A 21,690-nucleotide genomic window follows, 5' to 3' on the forward strand; every position below is an offset into this window, starting at 1 on the left:
TTCGAGAAATAAGCTGGAGGCCCCGGAACCAACCTCCTCAGCTGAGACGGTTTGTTTCCGTCACATCTGAGTTCAACAACAGATTCAACAACAGTTTTCTGCACAAACGGCAGCAAAAGTTCAATTCTGTCTCTAATTACACGAAACCCAAAGTGTTTGAAATGTTTATTTTTCAACCAAGAAATAATTCTATGATTTTAAACGGTTCCTCCGCCCAGAAGGTTTTTTTTTTGTCTCGTGTTTTTTCAAAATTTCTCCCAAAATCTCATCTTTTTTGTGAGAATTCTTTAAATCACACTTTGAGGGAGAATTAAAATTGGAATTGACTGATATTTTATCATCATGTATTAAGTTTTAAGCAGTTTTTCATATTGTTTCTTTTTGAACATGTCAGTTTATCACATTTATCTTTATCAATATTCTAACTTTCATTTTGAACACTCTGGGTTTCCGTAGATGAACACAAGGGGGCATCACAGCTGCTCTGACGCTGCAGGGGCTCCGGCACAGATCAGCTTCTGCAGCGTCAAACAAACTGAGATGAGGCTTTTCAAGTTTGTTGCTCCCGGCGTGGATCTAGTTTTTCGTGTGACGCCATTAGAGCTGCGAGATGAGTCAACAGATCGTCCACTGAATCATGACGCTACGATAACGAAGAGTTTGTACGAGTGCGTCCACGTTGACGAGTTTTATCAAATGAGGTCAAATGGTTCAAAATAAAAACTAAGATATTTCCTGTGTAACTATTGAAACAGGAGTGAGAGTAACAGTATGATGATCAGTATCTGGAGTAACTTACGAACTGTAACTTTAACTTCCTGGTTCAGAGCGTAGACGGGGGTTCAGCCTCCCGATCACAGATCCAGGGTCAGAGGTCAAACGTCTCGGGGAGTGGCTGATATATTGATATGTGAGAAGGGTTCAACACAAACAGAGGAATAAAGTACTGCAATAATAAATAAGACACTTTCCTTGTCATGTGTGAACGGACAAGAAATAAACTGAAAATAAACGTCCAGAGGATTCGATGAATCGGCGAAGAACACGAACGAGTCCTGTTTAGAATCGGACAAAACTTCTTCTCCAAACATCGTCCGCAGCGAAACAGAGACATCCTACGACTGCGTGTGTTCCCTGTGCGAGCTGAGGCAACTTCACGATTCTCGTCAAGTTTAAAACGGTTGTCTCGTGAGGTTTCGATATCGAATCACGCTTCTGTCGCCTTCTGGAGTCGACTTCTCGTCAAAGGAAGAAACGAGAGAACAAAGCTGCGTACCACACGTCCTTCAACCAACATGGCTGCCATACACAGACACACACACACACACACACACACACAGACACACACACACACACACACTTCATCAACAAGAGACGCACATGACGAGAACATAAAAGCAGAAACATGACGGGGATGGTTTGAATGGTGACGGCTGAGCAATGATTGGAGAAGTGAGTTGATATGAGACTTGTGCAAACGCTCTGCTTTCCTGTTCACCTCCTGCCGAGTCATTAATCTGATAAATCTACCTCTGTGAAGAGAGACACATTCTGCTGTCCGGGTCAACGTGCACCCGCCCTGGTTTGGAAAAAGCATCTCGCCATTAAAGACATTTTTCGTCTCACCGGAATCCAATCGGAACCATTATCCCGTCGGGGCCTCGGGGCAGATTTCCAGGCGACTGAAGGAGGTGATGGTACCTCGAGTTCGGTCTGCGCAGATTGTTCTCAAAACAGATTGGGTCAATTTTTGCTTTTCGAACCCGACGTCATGAGTTTAAATGCTGAGATGCTTTCTAACCAGGCAGAGTGAGAAAAGGCGTTCAGGGGAACACAGTCACCACAGCTCCTGTCTGCAGCACCTTCAGTACTCAGAGAATCCCCTTCTTGAAAAGGTATGGCTTTTTTTCTTCTTTTTTTTTTTTCAAACAGGCGCCCCGGGGAGACGGAGGCCTGAACAGTCCGGACGAGGAAGCAGCACGAACAATAATAATCGTCTTCGGAACAACAACAACGGAAGCTTCTGTACAATCAGGCACAAAAATACACGTTTTCTCTGACAAACTCCAGAATCCTTCGTTCTTTGGTTCCACAGTAGAGGGGAAGCTCCTCCCACAGTATCGAGAGAATCCCGGCGGTCTGAAAGTGAGGAGAGTCGCTGCGTCGGCAAAAAGCTCTGGATGCTACAGGGCTGCGGGGGAGGGGGGGGGGAGTGCAGCGGTTTCCACAAAAGCTCAAAAAGTTTCTATTACATGACTTCTGCTGCCAGCCGACGACCCCACGGAGGTTCTTCACGTCGTCTGGTTCTGGTTGCTACATGTGTGATCCTGGTTTGTGTTAAAGCGCCTCAGTGACGATGGTCGATGGTCGATGCCAACGAACCAGCTGGGTCATATGGTACAGTCCAGGTCAGGAGTCTCCATCCTGTGTCCACAGCTACGTCTCACTGGATCACTTCAGTTTCAACCAAAACAAGTTTGGAACCTGCAGGAAAATGATCTGCAGAGAGTTCACCCGTTAAATACAAAACTCAACGCATCGAGTCTGAAGCTTTCAGATTTTTCTGCAGGACTCAGTTTCTCTCCGCAGCAGAGAGTCTGATCATCGTTGCTGTTCAGACGCCGTCTCGTCTTTCAACGTCGCTTTCAACGTCTCTACCAAGAAGGAAGAAATAAATCAGGAAACGTCCTTTGGTTTCAAATGATGCAACAGCTCCTGTGTCAAGTTCGCTTTGCAACTCGCTGAAGTGAGTTTTTTATTGGAGTGTGTTGATTAAAATGGCGGCAGGGGGAGTGGTCAAGACTCAAAGGAAAGTGTCCCCCGGCTCTGTGCGTTACGGTCAGTGGCCCCTGGGAGTCAGCAGTGGGTGGCCTCGATGGGCGACAGCGTCAGGATGCTGCGATCGTTAGAGTAGAAGTTCTCCGTGTCGCCCCAAGACCTGAAAACAGGCAGTGACCGAGGATTAGGACACTGATGCTGTGTGTGTGTGTGTGTGTGTGTGTGTGTGTGTGAGAGGTGTTTTGTGTTAACAATCATCACAACCAGGCTGAAGAAGCAGAGTGAGAGGTGGAGGAGTGAAGAGTTAGTGATGAGTGTGATGTTGTTAGTGATGAGGATCTCAAGTCTCCACCTTCACTCACTGAACCAGAGTCAGATTTAAGATCTGGATTAATGTCCAGACTAAATAATGACGATGAGTAAATTCTTCATTCAAAACTTTAACTGTGGATTATTCAATGAAGAATAAAGCTGCAGAGAAACAGAGATTTAAAGTGTTTTCTGGTTTTGTTCCGAGGTGAGAGGAGACCTGAGATACACAACTCGTGAACATGAAGTCAACAATCACCATAAAGAGAAATCAATCATGAATCACACTCGTGCTACACACTGAATACATCTGCTCCCAACCAGAAACAGAAGTAGATTTCTGATGAGATATAAATACATAAGTACAGCAGGCGGTTTAAAAATCTCAAGAAAAATATATGTCTATACTCAAACTGTACGATCTTCTCTCACAACATTAAACGTACGTCTACAGAATCAAACCAGCAAACTGGGTCTGTTTTGACAACGTCCGGCGAAGACAGATGCAGACCAGTGCACGATGTCGTCTTTTTATAAAACTCTAACTAACAGTCTACGTCGAACACGGACAGAACATCCCGACACGGATTCATCAGGAAAGAGGCAGAGGATGTTCTGTTGAAGGTCACGACCACCGAACCTTTACTGCATCAAACAGGAACCAGAGCCAACGATCAGAGCCGAGAGTTCAAACAGTTCATCCCCTGATCTTCACAAGACTGCGGTAAAGTGTGTGTGTGTGTGTGTGTGTGTGTGTGTGTGTGTGTGTAGCTCTGACCACTGTTTCATACCAGAGAATACACTAACAGCAGCCTTGTCTCATTTCTGTTCCTTTCCACCTGTTTGTTTATGTCCTTTAATTTTCTAAATGTCAGTCGACCTGCTCTGAATAATTCTCCCGACCTTTAATTTAACGCTGCTCTGCGAGACGAAGACAACCGTTTTAAAAACCTGGTAAACATGAAAACAGGCGGATGACTCAAATGGTGGTTTGACTGGAGGCGCTCTCACGTGCTACGTGACTAGCTCAGCTGTCTACCGGCGGTGAGGTCAAACAGGAAACATCTCGGTGCTAAAACCATCTTCGCTCCCCGGGTTACGACGGAACAAAGACGACATTAGCACCGAAAAACACTTTTGGGTTGAGCCAGTGGGAACGTGAACCCAAGAAAGGAACAGGACAAGGCGGAGCTCACAGGGGACATTAACAGCACAGGAATAATTCATCTGGAAGGTCGAACAACATTATGCAGATTTCAGACACAAAGGCACAAGGACACAGGAAGACAGAGGGGACAGAAAAAGGACTAGTGCAAGAGGATGAGTGTGTGCGGGGGCACAGATACATACAAGTTTACATAGAATACAAAATACCAAAGGCAACAGCAGCCCCCATGCAACAAGACAGAGTCTGGGCATGCTTGTTTTGTAGCCTGTAGGGGGCGCTACACCCAGGTTATAAAACAAGCATGCCCTCAAAGTTGGCCTCTTCTCAGAAGCACATATAAGGCTTCGGGATCCAGTAGAAAAAGACTGTTAGATACATGAAGTAGCAAAAACCAAAGAACTCTCAGATACTACACTTCCCAGCAGCCTCTCTGGTTCAGGATGTGGTCCCCTTGTTTTACGAGAGGAGGAGGAGGAGGAGCGAGAGATGTCTGACAGTAGCTGAATCTTCATCACTGGACTCAACTGATGTTGTTCGATGTCTTAGTTTAATTATAAACGTAATTATAAATAACTGGAAATAAAAAAGCACAAAATATAAAAAAGTTAAATATAACCACACTCCTCATAAAGAAACACGGTACTGATTTGTCTGTAGACGGCTCACAGATCCTTCTGCTCCACGTTGTTAACTTTAACAGTTTAATTTCTATTAAAAAACAACAAACTGGGTTTGAAGCTGACTTTAAGTTTGCTAATTAAATAATCGTAAAAGACGTTTTCAAAATGATTGTTCAGAGTTGTCGTGGATGTATTCCTGCTAATTGAAGCACGTCAAAAGACTCAATTTGATTCAGCTGCTGTTAAAAAACATCTCGGACTCCTCACGTCCGTGTCTGTTCCTGCTTTGTCGCTCCAGGACATATTTCAGCTGCAGCCAGCATTCAACGCTGCAACAACAGACCAAGTCAAGCAGCCAGCTACAGTTAGGCTTTGAATAAATATCAGATTAATTCTTGATGTTTTATATACGTTGCTAATATGCTTGCTATACGTCCCTTCCAGTCACTGAGCGTGTTATATAGGACTGGGTGATTACATTCCCTCCCCCCTATGGCAGTATCCTAGCATTAAGGCCAAATGTGGGAGTCTCACTAATCGCTCTCTGTGGTTTTCTGCTTTGTTTACTTAAACCCAGAGGGTGAGGAGGGGCCGACAGGTAAGAGAGAGGGGGGGGACACACGAACTAAAGCATTTTACTAATGTTCATTGTTGGTTTTTATCCCTCTGGGAGTTTAAATCGACGTTTGCTCAGATGGAATCATGTAATTAGTCGAGGTCAGATGATGCGTAAGATGTTTGTTATTTGTACTGCGGCCCAGCAACCTTCGCCAAATTACAGTCAGTCACAATTATATGTCTCAGCGATGAGATTACTCATACAGCTGGATCCCTCAGACCTGACTGACTGTGATGACACAGTCGTCTGCTCAACTGCAAGGGCTGGCAGGTTGTCGCCCAGAGGGGCTGAAAGAAGAGAGGGGGGGGGGGGGAGAACAATGCAGTGCAGTGCATCCCTTATTTTACCTGCATGCTGTCATAACCTTTACTCAAACACACGAACATGTACGTGTCCACAACCTCTGACTGTGCGAGGTCCACTGCAAAACACTCAGACACAAAGAAAGCTACATCTTCATAATTGATCTGATCGATACCGAGTGTCCCAAAGCAGTTTTGGGGATTATTGATTGCTCAGCAGAAAGGGCCGATCAGGTCAATTAATCAATGACCTCCGCACTCTGGGATTCAGGTAAAAAAAGACGCAACAACACAGAAACTGCAGACTGAGCAGACCCGCAAACTGTGAACTCAGCGCCCTCGTCTTTAAAGCTGCACTAGGCAAAAAATATTTCGTGGGAAAAAAAATAGATAAATCAATAAAGAAAATGAAGTTGTTGATGTTTTCTCACCCTTTATCACAAAGTTGTGCTGCAGCAGAGGAGGAATTTGATCTGCAGCCACTAAGAGTTCACTTTGTGCAGGAAACAGACATCATGTTTTGTTATATTTACCTCTCACGGACGTTTAGGGCTCCCAAAATGCTAAATTGCTGAGTGCAGCTTAAAAGCTGAGTCACAACAAACTCCCACTTGATATGAAGCACTTTATGTCCCTTCAATCCCCGGTTATAATACTAGAGATGTGCACACCCACATTTGGTGTTTGGATCATATACGATTCCAGTAGCTTCATCTCAAGTGGAGAAGTCCAACAATGAACAAGAGGAATCACAGCAGAATATGGAAATCAACCTAAAGCTATTAAGTCAAATCAATAACTGACATATAGACGAGGGTGTCATCCGCTAAAGTGCATTACAGAGAACACAGTTGTGCTTGAAATCAGGCAAACTCCCAACCTTCGATTTCAGACGTGTTGAACAGAAACGGGACAGAATAACGGATGATAGACGATAAGAACAGAGACACGTGGTTAATAGACGGACGCCCTAATGTAGAGGCAACACAGACAAGACAGGTTACAGACTATAGTGTAATGGAGACCTGTTGGGTAGAGCCCGACAGATATATCACATAGATGTCCCACAGGAAGTCTTTGGGCATGGACACATTTAGAAATGCTGAATAAATAAATGATGAAATAAGTTGTCCTGCTCGGGGACAGACGGACAGAAAAGACAAAGCACAGAGCAAAGGCTCTGGGAATAGAACAAATCCACTGAGGTTCAGAAGTCTGAGCTTTAGACCTCATTGTATGATTAATATTGTCGTCTGGTCGATATTAGACGTATCGGTCGGGCTCTACTCTTGGTTGTCTTCAGTCTATTGGCCTCAATGAGATTACTGGGACCCACATTGTCCAAGGCTTTCCTGCCAAACATCCATATCTGCATGCTACATAGACGGCATGGGCATATAGATGTATTCAGTCACTGGTCTCTATAGTTTTGGTTGCTGATATTCCTCTCATCATACACCACGAGGTTAATATTTCTGTCTGGCTAATCGAACTGTCCAGACACGGATGGAAATAAGAAACCAACAATGCAGTTCATCTTGATCCAAACATCTTCAGCCTCCTCCTTCAGCTGGATTCCCAAAGTCCTGCTAAGCCACAAACCCGTACACCAGTTTCTATGCCCATTAGAAACCCAGCTCCCCCACGGCTGCATACCCAAACCAAATATGAAACGGAACAGGCAAAACTTACAGTTGAGCTGTGGCCACATTATGAGCTACAGCTCAGAACTGGAGTCCAAATTTTTGAAACCACGAGGTGGTGTCGGTTCGTCAGGTTTCATAATCATTGTTAGTAGTCGTCGTGGTCCTCCCCACCTGTTGTTGCAGCTGGATGCCGGGCAATGGTTGTCACCGGCCGGGCACTGCCCTGTCATTTGCTCCAGGAAGCAGACCAGGCGGGAACAGCCGCTCTGCCCATGTTGGTAGCAGCACAGGGACTCCACACAGCTGAGGGTCTGCGCGGGGGCTGATAGAGACTGAAGGAAGGTGAAGAAGGTTGAGAAAGAAAGGGTGTGAAAGGTTGGAAGCAAAAGAGAAGGAAAGAGGGGGAAGTGAGAGGACAAAGAGAAGAAATGAATACCAACACAGTCACATTCTGAGAGGATGATGAGGGTGACGGCAGGATGACGTACTGCATGCTGTCACAACAACAATGATGGACAGAGGAGAGATTTCACACATGCTACACGAGGGGGTGACATGTTGCAAATACATAAATCATAAAACTAATAAACAAATAAATAAGAAAAAAGAGTTTTGACTTCAGTTAAAAACAAGACCATCAAGAAAGTTCAGTTCCTTCAGACTGAGCTTTATCAATGGCTCAGCTCGAACCTGCTTAGTGTTGTTGTGTGACTTCCGAGCTGCTCTAAAGATGGCCTCTCTCTCTGTTGCAGTTCTTTCTGTCACTTCTATGATGGATCACTCACTCTGCATCCAATCCATAACCCGCAGCACAAACTAACCGTGATCCAAGGCCAGTCGATCACAGCAATAACAGCCAAGCTCTTTTTTTCTTGACTACCTTTCCATCAAAATGATATTTTATGTCACACTTGATAATTTAATCTTCACACAAATTGTATAACTTCATGTCCTGGGATAAAGATCATGGATATTCAGCCTGCTTCTATTTTACCTACTGATCATATGGACAGTATGTGTCATGAGAAATGAGACAGTGTCGTCATCGTCTATCCAGATCTTCTCGTTTTCATGATACGTTAAAACCAAAGCAAAGTATTGTCTACACTAATGTAGGAGTTGGCAAGCAGTGGAAAGAAATGAGACTGGCAGACAAAGCTGAATGAAGTTGCTGCCAAGAAACCTGAGAGATCAGGTGGCTCTGCTGTCTTGAGTCAGCACCCGAGAGAGAGACAGAGAGACAGAGAGACAGAGAGAGTGTGAGGGAGAAAATAAAGAGCAGAGAGACGAAGAGAAGACAGAGACAGAGAGTGAGGTTACACTCATGTCGTCTGCATCCTGATCAGGACAGAGCAGCATCATTAGAGATTAACCTCAGAGTAAATTTAGTGACCCATCTGGTCCGTGAATCAGCTTCAATTTGTACTTTTTGCAATAATCAATTACGGGCATCATCGATTTCTCAAGATCAAAACTTGCAGAGCAGCAGACTTTATAATTCTCTCCACATTCACGTGTGACTGAATGAAAAGTTTTGACTCCGTCGGGTTTAAAAACCTCCAGCGTCTTTCATCAAATGGAGAAACACCGAACTCTAAAATGCTTCTTTACGGCGTAGAGGCAGCACATCGGATATTTTAAACATGAGCCCTGATGTGGCCACAAAATTGTTGTGTTGTGTGGCCGAACGTGTGACGCTTGCTTTGGCTTGTGACGTTGCTGTTTTTACTTTTCTCTGCAGCAGAAATTGGAGACACTGCTGGCATGAAATCAAACTATTGTTTTCCTGAAGCTGGAAAACACTGACCAAACTGAAAATGGATTGTGCTGGCAGTGTCAGACGTCTGTAAATAATATTGTGAGCGCATTGTTTTGCTCTTAGATCAGAACATACTGTCTTTTACTGCAACACAAGACTCACCAGAAAACACACAAACCAACAGAAAGTAGCTGTGACAACAACTTCACCACAACCGTACCCAGATTGAAATGTTTCCCAGACTTGTGTTCATTTGTTGTTGAAGTGTCCTTGGTGTTTTTATGTTGGTGAGACCACATGGGTGATAAATGTAGGTTTAAGCTGTAATGACCCACTCAAACCAACCGAGCGTCAAGTGGTGAAGTATCAATCAGTCAACACCGAGGCAGAGGTCAACAGGGTTCACATTCTGCAGTTTTCATGTTAGATTCAAAGCTGCTCCTCTGTCTGGATTATGGGGGAAGCTCAAGAGAGAAGAATCAACTGAATGAGCCACTTCACCACCGCAATGTTTGTGACAAATTGCCAAACCATGACTGACTGATTATAGTTCTCTTTAACAGTGAAGAATTCTGAGAAACAGATCCTAGAATTAAAGGTTTTGATATAAACTGAGCAGGGCCTCAGTGAAAGCTGTATAACTGACACCATTTCCCTGGCTGATTTATTTACTGTATGTTCAGCCACAAGCATTTTAATTAACTAAAGGCTGATTAATGCTCAATATTCGATGCATATACAGAAACGGACGGAGCCTTTTGTCTTGTGATGAAAAAAGATAAAATAAAAGAGGAACGTAAAGAAAATAAAAGATATGAATCATATAAAATAATGGTTTTATGAGATATCAAATACTCACAAGTCATCGAATGAATAAAACATCATTCCGACGTCAATATGAAATGTGTTGGGAATAGATGGTTGAACAAAAGCACGGTGAAGACAATGAAGTCAGCATGCCAACAGCATTCTCCCTCTTTAACCCCTGAACCTGTGTCTGAGCAGTAACCAAGAGGAATGGATGTGCAGCAGGTTACAGGGAAAGGATCATGGCTGGTTAGGGAGGAAGGGGTCACAAGGATTAGATTATCCATGCAAGGGTGGATGGATGGGGTTGACCATGACTGTCATTCATACAGGGAATTGAAATAAAGGGGCAGTTTAGGGGCATTCAGCCATGGGGGCGGGGTGCAGAGGGTTGGAGGCCTTAATGCTGGGGTAGGGACATCATGAGGGGGGGGGGGGGCAGTGAAATACACGGATGGTACTACCTAGGGGAGCAGGGGTCTGGGCCGGGGGTAGCAGGGGGAGGATAAGCAGCTAGCAGGTGCCAATTGTCCTCCCCTGGGCTCCGCTGGACTTTAACAGGGTCATATTCTGGGCCGACTGAACCCTCACCCTCTTCCATCTGAGGGACACAAGATGCTTACAGTGAGCCCCGCTGGCTCGTTACACATCTCATCCATCAGGTGCACTGCTGTAAAACCAGCCTGCTGACGAACCAATCACGCTGCAAAAAATATCCACTTCGGTCTTAATAGCACGAGCACTTTTTAAAATGCTAATGCAGGTGTGTCTGGGATGTATTCTTGATTTCAAACATCCTGATTTTGAGTTCCATGTTCATTTGATAGTGGTTTGAAATCATCTCTCAGACATCACTGAAGACTTAACGATCAAAGTTAAGGTGGATATGCTTCTTCAGTGCTGCTTGTTTAGCAATGAGCAGATCAGCCAGTTAGTGAGCCAGTGATCAGTCTGTCAGTAGACACGTTTACATGGACACCCTTATTTTGATATTAACTCCATTAAGAAGTCAGTCTGACTAAGACAGTGCCACGTACACAGCATTTTCTAAACTCATATTCAAAATAACGTCTCACTGAGAATAAGGTCAACAGTTAGTATTGGTGTCCATTAAACGTCAGTCCAGTAAGCTCAGAACAAGCTGTAAAACCAATGAGCAGAAAGAAGCTGCAGACATTCCAAATGTCTCAAGGGACGAAGTTCCTTCTAGCGCAGATAAGAGCAAATCTATTAGCATCCAAACCAATCAAGCGGCTGCTGAATCTATCAGAGCTACAAAGTAGATAAACAACAGGAAACCCAGGAGAGTATTCTGGGGGATTAATTCCCCATCAAATTAGAAAGGACAGAATTGACAGAATTGAATAATTTGCATTATAGAGCAACATTAAAACACCATTTAAAGCCAGTGAGGGCCTCGTGTAAACTTCCACTGATTCAACAAACAAATTACTTCTGTTCCTGGTTACTATGATCTGCAAGTCTACAGTTTGTTTCTGCTCAAACATTCTATGGGATGGAACCTGCATGGATATAATTGATAGGTTGAAATATATACTTAGTTGCCGGTTTATTAGGTTCAACTAATTCTGTAATAAATCCTACCTTCACAACGTTGAAACTGTTTCAGGAATGTGTTTTTTTAACTTCACCCTCCTTCTATGTATGAATGTGATGTTATATGTATTAAATGGGATATTTCCCAATGATTATCTTGTGGAGCTGATCAACGTAAAAACAAACCATAGAGACAAGCTAAGTCTTATATGGATCAGAAAACTATTCACAATGTTATTGACATCATGAAGGAATCAATCTGCAGGAATCTCTGCATCCTACAGGATAAAGACACGAAGTTTACATATATAGACACATAATTTATGATCATATGGTTAGAATGCATCACCACTATGAAGTCAGAAAATGATTGTTGTGCATTAACTTTTGCAACCGATTAGATTAAATACAATCTGCAGCTTAAATGACCATAAAGTTAAATGTCAGGTTGAAGTTAAGATTTACAAGATGTGTTAGACTGCATCTGTTTTTGCAAGATGTATAAACTGGCAACTAAGTGAAACGTAAACCACTGTAAACAATAGAAACAACTATTGTGCAAGCATATTCCCAGCAAGAGCTTCAGAATCAGAAAAAGTGTTTTGTTTTATAACCATCAGGGTAAAGATATACATGCAGCAAAAAACATATTTGACATAAACCTAAAATACATTACACAACGTATTGCACACGGTTCATTCACATGATCTTGGACAATTCAAGAGGCTGTCCAAGATCAAGGGAATATCGTAGTCGCCTGCCGTCATCACAGACAGCTCACACTATCGGTACCATTTCACCTGCAGGCTGTTTATTGTGACATCTACTACGACGGCACAAGATCTTCAAGGCATCATTCCAAAATAGCTGCAATAATAACACAGCTGTCTGTCACGTTTCGACTGGGACAGCCTCATGCTGCTGTGCCCTGACACGTCACGTCTGTCATGCAGCTGCCGTGTTGCTATCAGTCTTCTTCTGTGAGTCTGTTGAAACCATGCAGGGGAACAACTCTGAGCTAAGAAGGGTTTTCTAAAGTGGGGAAACCAGTCTGAGGGTGTACGGCTGGCAAACGTCAAGAAGATGGACCATACTGTGGAAACGGGGGGGGGGCTGCACCATGCGACTGATGTCCCTCTAAACATGCCAGACTCAGACTGTGGTTGTATGAGTCCACGATGGTCAGGAGGTGGGTCTGACCAGGTGCTCGGATTTGGGACGAATGCAGATGCAGGACGTCAGAGTCAGAACAGAACCAAAACCTCAAATACAGTCCCTGCATGGCAAAACTGTATAATACTGAATAATGAGTTCCAGGGGAGCAATCAAGATGAAGCAAGGGAGGATTCCCAGGCAATTTCACAGTCTTTCATTCACTCATCCATTCATCTGTTTGTTCATGCAGAGGAGGGAGTGATTGCATTTCCATGCTGAAGCAGGCAGGAGGTCTGATGGTGGATTAAAGTGCAACACATGCAGCGGCTGAAAGTCACATTCTTCTGCATCGTCTCTAACCCCAAAAGACCCAAACATGTTTAATCCCCAATCACGGAGAATGCTGCACTCACATGCACTCACAGACACTAAACAATAAGGTGGAGTTCCAACACTAACGGCAGAAAGTGCACTGCCAGTGTCAGAAACAGGAGTAAGTACGACTAAATCAAGTCCAGACCTGGGAGGAAGAACATTCAGTTGTGTATTAATGATGGTGAAGAGGAGTGCTTGTTCCATAAAGCAATGTTTCTACATTTTAGGGGTTGCATGTGTTACTGGAATTGAGACTTTAAATATATATAAACCTGTGCATCAATAATCTACAATTTAAAACAAATCTTTAGATTTGTTTATATATATATATATATATCTCAAACATAATGTGGTTTGTGTAGAATATTCCTATTTAATTACAGCAAGTGTTAACATATCACTGCATGGTAGAAATTAAAACAACAAATAACTGCATCAAATTACAGATCTTTACACATTTTAAAGTATTACAGTTATTCATTGTAATAATTCAAGTTATTCTTTCAGGGGCAAAAACAAAAAAGTTTTCTATCTCCTGCTTTGAAAATGAAAGAATCTGAAACTTTTATTCATTACAGATGATGCAAATGTCTTAACTAAGTGTTTTTCATGATTTATTGATTAATTAAGAAATGCAGCTCTTTTTTTTTTCTTCAAACTAATAGAAGAGAAACTGAATTGTTCTAGTGTTGGTGGCTCACTATTCACAAACATATTGTGATTCATGCCAGAATCTAAGACTATAGAAGAATTGCTTATGAATGAAGCACTCTGTGTCTTATTATTTTATTTGAATTGATTTTTAGAAAGATATTAAGCCCAGGACTGGATCAGTCTCATCTCCTCTACCTAATTTTGCCCAGCTGGCTCTTGGTTCTGGAAAGAGGCTGCAGAGCGATGAAGTCATCTCCTATTGCCACACGGTTGGAATACATCTACACCAGGAGTGTACACAGGAGGAAGAACACACATAGACACGCAGAGAGGTTAGATATCAAGCCCTCACACACACACAGTTCATTCTGACCCCACTCTTAGAATCACACACACACACACGCAAAGACAAAACTGGACAAAGTTTAGAGCAAAAACAACAAACACCACATTTGCTTTCTGCAAAAACAAGAGGAGTTTTGAAAAGAGGAAAGTATAAGCTAAGACACGAATAGTCTCCAGCTGGATAAATCAGTTCAATGACAGCGTGGCTCGGCTGAAAGGTGACCGTGCAAACTGTGTCCGTGCAGAGTTGAGTCATGTGGCGTGCGTGAGGAACCATGCTGTTTGCGTAAAGAAGTGGATTACTCGTGACAACAGAAGCTGAGAAAATAATGAGCTGTTTCTCCGATATGAGTCAGAACATTTTCTTTCTCTGTCGAGAAGTCGAGCTACCTTGACATTTTACTTTGTTTTCTCCCTCCAGGCTTTTATTGTCTCACATGAAATATTAGTTCAATTATTGTGATGCAAGTAGGAATAAGTATTCGATCTAACACTGTGCACAGGAGAAGACAGTTTCAATAATGGACTGTGTTTCGGACATTCTTGACATTTACTTCTGGGCCTGCAGATCTAACAGGAAACCCAGACCTACAGAAACATCACGTGTTCCATGAATTCACCTCCATAAAAAGGATTTAATCTCGGCTACAGTCACAATCGCCCTAAATGCAGATATACGTAGGTCTGTGAGTGGATCCGACTCACTTATTCACGATGTGAATAAAAGAGGGACTTCTTGGAGTCTGGCCAGAAGGGTGAAAGACAAATCTTATAAAATCTCAGCCAATTTGAAAGAAGATCCTTTTCCTTTTTTTTTTTTTTTAAACCAAAGAAAGAAAAATCCTTTTAAGAAGAATTACTGGCTCTGAGTGCTTCTCTTTACTTTCCCCCATTAATCCCTGTGTTACCTGACTCTTCTGCGTGCTGGTGGGCTTCAGGTGTCTGTAAAACACCTTCTTCACCACGTCAGGGAAGAGGCAAGTGATGACAATGATGATGATGGCGAACCAGGCGGAACCGCTGGAGAGCAGCTGCACGAATACAAAGTACATGTCCTGGGTGTGGAGGAACGGCCTGGAGGGGGCGGGGGGAGAGAAAGAGTGGTTACCTTGGGCAGCCGAGGGGAGGGGCTACACGTTGGTCTGTCTGGAAGTGACGATAACATTCTGGCTAAAGTTAGCATCAGGTCTGATTAAGGTGGTTTCAATCCACAGTAAGGGTGGGCAGACAGGACCAGCTCAGTGACATCACATATTAAGGACCACAAATATCATTTATGGTCCATTTCTATCAGGACGGCTCCCGCTAGTCTGTGAGCTGACTCTTAATAATTACTTAATAATCATGATTCTAACAAAGCTTCAGTGACAGGAGTTCAAAATCATTTTGAAGCAGAAGAAGCTGTTATTACCAGATGATGCCTCCGTAGAAGAGAGAGAAGATGAAGTAGAAGGCAATCGAACCCCAGGTCACAAAATGGTTCATCCACGTCCAGAAATGAGTCTCTATAGCAAGCTGTCATCAAACACACACACACACACACAGACAGAGAGCGACGTAAGACACCGAGAAACTGTATATCTGCCTCAGAGCTGTAAAAGAGACCTTGACCTCAACCTGGGACAACTCATGTTCTCCCATTAATGGTCACCGACATCACAACATACTGTAATTCATACTGGCACCACATACAGTGCAACTCCATAGACTTCAACATCAGTTTGAACGATCGACACGTCCATGTGAGCACTAAATGATGTCAGCAAAAGAATAAATACAAGAACAGGCTCTGTTGTTGACGAGATTGAACTCACCTTTAACGTGACGGTGATGACCATGACCGTGAAGACCAGCGTTCCAAATGTCCAGTTACCGAACATCTGAGAAACAAACATACAACTGTGAAATAGTGTCCACGTTGACATACACACACACATGACCATTACCCAAGTAGTGGCAATATAATGATATGGTAACATCACATAACTTCTGAATGTGCACATTAGTGCCAGTGTAATAATATAAATCATAAACAAATAAGATATTTGACTTTGATTTCAACACAATTAACAATGGATACCAAAAATTAATAATACTTTATAATTATGATATTTAAATAATTGTGATTATAATGTGATTTTAATAATTTTCATTGGCCTTTTAATTAACTTGTGTGTTTTAATTCCATTGTTTTCTAATTGTTATATTATTTATTAGTTGTCACTCGTTTGCCTGATGGACGTGTGAATACGTCACAACAAATTGAAAATATACTTGATCCTGATTCTATTTGAAACCAAATAACAGTGATGAGCATCAACTTCCAGATGTGGATTAAAGAGACACAACTTCTACAAGACAACAGCCTCAGGTAACAAGATGTGTGGTACAACGGTGCCTTTAACGACGCCCTGCCCTCCCACTGCGTCACTGCCACTGGAGGCTCCGCTTCATATGAGAATCACTCTACTTGGTGTTTAAGAGCTGGAGGGGGGGGCTTTGTTTTTGTTGTTATCCAATTTCAAGACCCTGCTGGAGTCGGAGCTCTGAAAACTAATGGTGAGTAATGTGAGTGACTAACAGAGAGAAACTCAGAGACAACTTCTGGGCCCTTTAATGGAATATGTGTTCACGCTGTAGTTAATTCATCAATCTGTTAATCGTTGAACCATCATCGCTGCTGAAACAAACTTTCACTGTGGCAGTTTTTTATATTTCAAACACATGTTCTGGCCGTGGTTCTTCTAAAAAAGTCATAAATATGTTGGTTGGTTGATACAACAGGGTGGGAAGCAGATTATCTCTGCAGCTATCGGCCCGTGAGATAAATCCAGAATATATAATTGCACATATGATGAGAATACACAAACATTTGTACGGGTAATGATTGATGTATGTGTGAATGTGTAGGACTTGTTAGAATCTATGGAAAATGAACAGAAACTCGATTATATTCTTGAGCCTGACAAATGAATGGATTGACTTTCAGCCATGTTTTCTAATATTTACTGACATTTTAGGTAAAATGTGTTTATTGTCTTTACTCAAGTTCTTTTTCTTCAGTTATTTGTGTTGAAGTTATGGTTAAACTTTAAAATATCAAGCCTCAGTTGCATTTCTTTGTCATAATGGTTTGATAACAACATCTTGGGAATCATTGTCATATTTTACTCCCCAGTATCTGCATCTGTGACGTTCAGGCCTTAATGAAAATGTTTTTCAAGTGTAAGTGGACGTGAAGTCACAATAAACTTTAAGAGACGATGGAGTGATCAGAAGTTTTCGTAATAACCAGAACAATCAGGGATCGGTGTTTAAAAACTCCTCATCTCAATGATTCAAATATGAAAACTTCTGTATTTGTATAAAACATAAGAAGAGGAATCTTCCTGATGTTCTCATTTAACCCCCAAAGAGACATGCAGTCAGCTGTAGAGCAGACTCTTACCAACTGCCTGTTAGCTCGCAAGATCTGAAGACATGCACAGCGTGAAGGCAGAAGGAAAAAAAGAGTAATCAACAAAAGATAGAGGGGGAAAACGAGCAAGAGAGAGAGAGAGAGAGAGAGAGAGAGAGCAATATGAGTGCTTCATACAAGATATGCAGTGGGAAAGAAAAGAGAAGAACCAGAGACACAGAAGATATGATGAGAAGAAAAGGTCAAATTACAAGAAATTGCTTATTAACAAGTGAGTGAGAAACATGCTCTATTTAAAAGGCTGTTAAATACAGAGACAGAATGAGGGAGGAGAGAGTAAGTAACTGCGGAGAAACCAGCAGGCAACAAGTTCCATCAATAATTCATCATAACATGCACACAAACAGTTATCTTGCATTTCTTTACTGCCTGTCACGTTTGCCCTTAAGCAACATCTTCCTCATATGGGTTTGAAAAGATCATCTCAGCAGGGATTCCTACAGAATAAAATTCATGCAGTACATCTTCTCACGCACAGACACAGACACACACAGACACACACAGACACACACAGACACACACACACCTGTCCATTGCCCATAAGCGTGGTATCTTCTCCCATCAGTATGTACGATCCAAAGAAGAAGACAAAGGCGTGACAGAAGCCCAACAAGGTCCAGTACAGGAATGTCCGAAAAGACAGGAGAGCGTTTTTGCTGATGTCCCTGTAGGACACAGACAGAGGACAGAGGACAAGTTCACTGTAACGCTTTACTACGATGATGGTCAGTTAATTATTGTGATCATTTGCAGAATGATTCAGAAAAAAACATTTCATTACAAGGAGACTAAATACTATGGACATGGGCAACAAACTCAAACTCCTTGATTCATTAAATGTTGCATGAAATCTCTCTCAGCCTCCTTCGCTGAAGTTGCTTCCCACAAACCATCGATCGACAGGCTCACCTGTACAGAGCGGGTTTAGTCTGCAGGACGTGTGGATGGACCAGCTGCTCAAACAGACTGTACACCAGAATGGGCAGCGAGGTGAAGCAGATGTTGTAGAGTGTCAGATAAACGCTGTCGTACAGAGTCTGGGGTGACAAGACAACATGTCACTCAACACAACCGCATTAACTAAATCCACGGCTCATCCAGCCAAACGCTGTGGGCAGATGTTGAAGAGTCAGATATATTATTCAAATAAGAAACACTGGTGGCAATATACTTTCTGTATGAGATATATTATTGATGTAGTGTGGCAGAAGGTTGGTGGTTCGTTCCTTGTGATCCGATCCAGTGGGTGAATGAACACACTATACACAGGTGCTGCATGAATGTGTGTGTGAATGTTGCTCAGAGTATGAAGAGCTTTGATTGGTTAATAAAGAAAAGAAAAGAAAAGCATTATACAAATACAGTTCATTTATCAAATGACAGGTTGTAATGTGGTCAGGCTTCCCTCTGTAGCTCTGTGTCTAAGGGTTAGTATCGTTAGTAGTCTTAGTATAATTTCTCAGGATTGATATATTTCTTGTCTTGGACCAAACTAATAACCTTAACAACAGACTTAAGACTTAATAACAGACTCGCTGCCAATTCACGTTTGATTAAACATTTAACAAACATTCACTCCAAAGCTCTAAAGCTCTGTAATTAATATTATAATGATCTTGAGAGAATTCAGAGATTAAACTTGGGCTTGAGATAAAACGAAAGACATAAAGATACTTACTTGTTGTGAAAACAAGCAGAAGAACTGGTATAAAAACTGGGGTGTAATAAAACACACATTCTAGAAAAGAGAGAGAAAGAAAGAAACGTTAAATGAGTTTCAGTGAAGGAGACGTGACTGAACACAATCTTGATAAAGGCCCATTTAAAAGACCATTTCTGTAAATGAGAATATGCTGGTTTACTGGTATTTGCATCAGTATCTGCTGCTGTTCAAGTCTAGGTATGTATTTAAAATTCTAAACCTAATGACCACCTCAGTCATTCACTTACCTTGTAGAAAAAGTACTGTACAAGCGTAGCTATTCGAATGTAGTAGAAGTGACCGTGGACCAGCAGGAGTTTCGCCAGGAACCTAAACCTGGCAATTGCATAGTCACTGTTTCTCACGGCCTGACGACCCTCCTTCCCCATGATACCTGGAGGAGACACACAGTAACACACGTTAGAGAGGAAAGAGGAGTATACAAATACAGCCGTGTGTGTGAGTGTGTGTGGAGTTGTTACCTATGCCCACGTGGGCTTCCTGTATCATACTGACATCATTGGCTCCATCCCCAATAGCTAAGGTGATGGGTTTCTCTGGAGATGTTTTTAAAAGACGTACCACCTGGATACAGTTAATGAATCAGAGCAAGGATTGAAACTTTGATGACAATGACAGTTTGTGTTCTAGCTCATGTCAGAATATTGTTCGAAATATGATCTAAGTTTTGTTGAGGTGAGAGGTGTGAGAGGCAAAGCACCGGTACCTTTGCTTTCTGCAGCGGGGCCATGCGGCAGCACAACACAGCCGAACAGTTTTTACACACTTCCATGAAGAGCTTCTCGTGCTCCCTCAATGCTAAAGAGAGACTGGCTCCATCCACGACCAGCCCGTGCTGTATGACATGGTCCTCCTTTATCCTGAGAACAGACAGAATATTAAGTAATTCAATGACACACAGACATATTTAAAGTCATGAGAAGACGAGGCTTCAAGATGCATCTTAAAAGAATCTGTTTCAAAAGGAGAATCACACGCTCACCTCCTGGCCAGTCTGCGGAGCTGCTCGGCACACTCGTTGTCTGAGCGCTGCTGCAGAAGCTCCAGGATGTTCATGGTTCGGTGAAAGTGACCACAGGACAGGCTGACGCTGACCGCTGTTTCGTGTTTGTCCCCTGTCAGCACCCATACTTTGATCCCTGCCAGCCGCAAAGCCTCAATGGTCTCCTGGACTTTGTCTTGGAGTCTGAGGGACACGAGGAGGAGAAGGAATAATCTTCAGATGCATGTTTGATTTATTGTACACACAAACATTCACGTGACTCCTTTATGAAATCAGGTCAACTCTCAGGTGATGTGAGCCTGAAGGTTTTGTACATACTGTGGCTGAGGTGGTGTAGCTAGATGAGACTGACATTCAGAACTGGTGTTTTTGTTGCTTAGCGCTTAATGTGGTCAAACCCTGGAGGCTTGTTAGTAAACTAGAGTGCTGGTAATTCAATAAGACCAATTAGATGAATGTAGGAGGTATTTTCCCTAAAGCTTCTTTTATTGGAAAGGTTAAGTCTGAGTACGGACAAACAGGTTTTGAAGAAACCAAGCATCAAATAAACAAACAAATATGGTGAGACGAATAGTTAACAGACTTCTCATACAGCAAAAGATCAAACTAAAGGATCGAGGCATCCACGCACTATTTTTCTGATGTCTCTTTTATTTACAGCATCTATTAGAGCCTGGCTGATTTTGATTATCGGCCAATAATGAATACAATATAATATTACCACGACTATGAGGTTTTTTATGGACTTAAAAAGAAAAGAAAAAAGAAGGAATTCCTGGAGTTGTCTTCTGTAACAGATGAGATCCTGTGATTGTGACCACATGTGCCTGAGGAGGAATTCATCCCAGATACCAAAACAGAACAGCAGAGAGGAGCGAGAGAGAGGGAGAAAGCGAGGGGGGGGGGGGATATAAATGGAGTGGGAGAAGCGAAAGGCTTATGTGAGGAGCAGATGGTGAGCGGATGCAAACACATATCAACATTCATTTCCAGAGAGGCTCAGTGAGGTGGCGTCCCCATCTCCCTGCAGCCTGTACGTTGTTCCACAGTTAGATTCTCTCTCCCACTGTTGAGCTGTCTGTTCCTGCCAGTTTATTTTCTACTGTTTCATAATGCCCTACTTTTTCTAGTCAAACTATTAAAAACAGTAATAATGTGGCTAAAAGGAGCTTCAAGGACATAATATAAAAAAACTATTTTTCTAACCATGTGAAACTAAACCTTCTGCTTTACCCATGTGATATTTCCTAACTGCCAACACATGATGTAAAAACATATATATGACATAACTTTACATCACACTGTGTGTTGAGCAGTTGAAGTGGCTCTCACGTCAAAGTAAATCACGTACATTATAATGGGCTTTTACTTTAATGGAGCAGTTTGATGGTT

The 21,690-nt window shown here is 42.4% G+C and overlaps 1 protein-coding gene across 11 annotated transcripts in view; it reads right to left on the reverse strand.

The window, feature by feature from the left end:
- Window positions 1-258: 258 nt before the first annotated feature.
- atp11b (ATPase phospholipid transporting 11B) overlaps window positions 259-21,690 on the reverse strand; it is a 40,337-nt gene continuing 18,905 nt past the window's right edge. The window contains exons 19-32 of one of the 11 annotated variants that reach the window (XR_011240276.1): window positions 20,278-20,481; window positions 20,002-20,155; window positions 19,757-19,859; window positions 19,523-19,668; window positions 19,251-19,310; window positions 18,482-18,609; window positions 18,099-18,237; window positions 17,543-17,566; window positions 15,909-15,974; window positions 15,506-15,609; window positions 15,003-15,168; window positions 10,473-10,609; window positions 7,614-7,774; window positions 259-2,938 (exon numbers count right to left, since the gene is read on the reverse strand). Coding sequence is in view for 8 of the 11 variants with exons in the window: in XM_069520440.1 (XP_069376541.1) it covers window positions 7,514-7,774; window positions 15,003-15,168; window positions 15,506-15,609; window positions 15,909-15,974; window positions 17,543-17,566; window positions 18,099-18,237; window positions 18,482-18,609; window positions 19,251-19,310; window positions 19,523-19,668; window positions 19,757-19,859; window positions 20,002-20,155; window positions 20,278-20,481 (1,555 nt within the window). In the remaining 3 variants the exon portion in view is untranslated. Of the gene's footprint in view, window positions 2,939-4,688; window positions 4,829-7,488; window positions 7,775-10,472; window positions 10,610-13,944; window positions 14,031-15,002; window positions 15,169-15,505; window positions 15,610-15,908; window positions 15,975-17,542; window positions 17,567-18,098; window positions 18,238-18,481; window positions 18,610-19,250; window positions 19,311-19,522; window positions 19,669-19,756; window positions 19,860-20,001; window positions 20,156-20,277; window positions 20,482-21,690 lie in introns of those variants that run through there. The other 10 variants (XR_011240278.1, XR_011240277.1, XM_069520468.1 and 7 more) reach the window with 10 other exon arrangements.

Source organism: Paralichthys olivaceus, chromosome 3, assembly GCF_024713975.1.
Source record: "Paralichthys olivaceus isolate ysfri-2021 chromosome 3, ASM2471397v2, whole genome shotgun sequence".
In the NCBI taxonomy this organism is placed as follows: Eukaryota; Metazoa; Chordata; class Actinopteri; order Pleuronectiformes; family Paralichthyidae; genus Paralichthys; species Paralichthys olivaceus.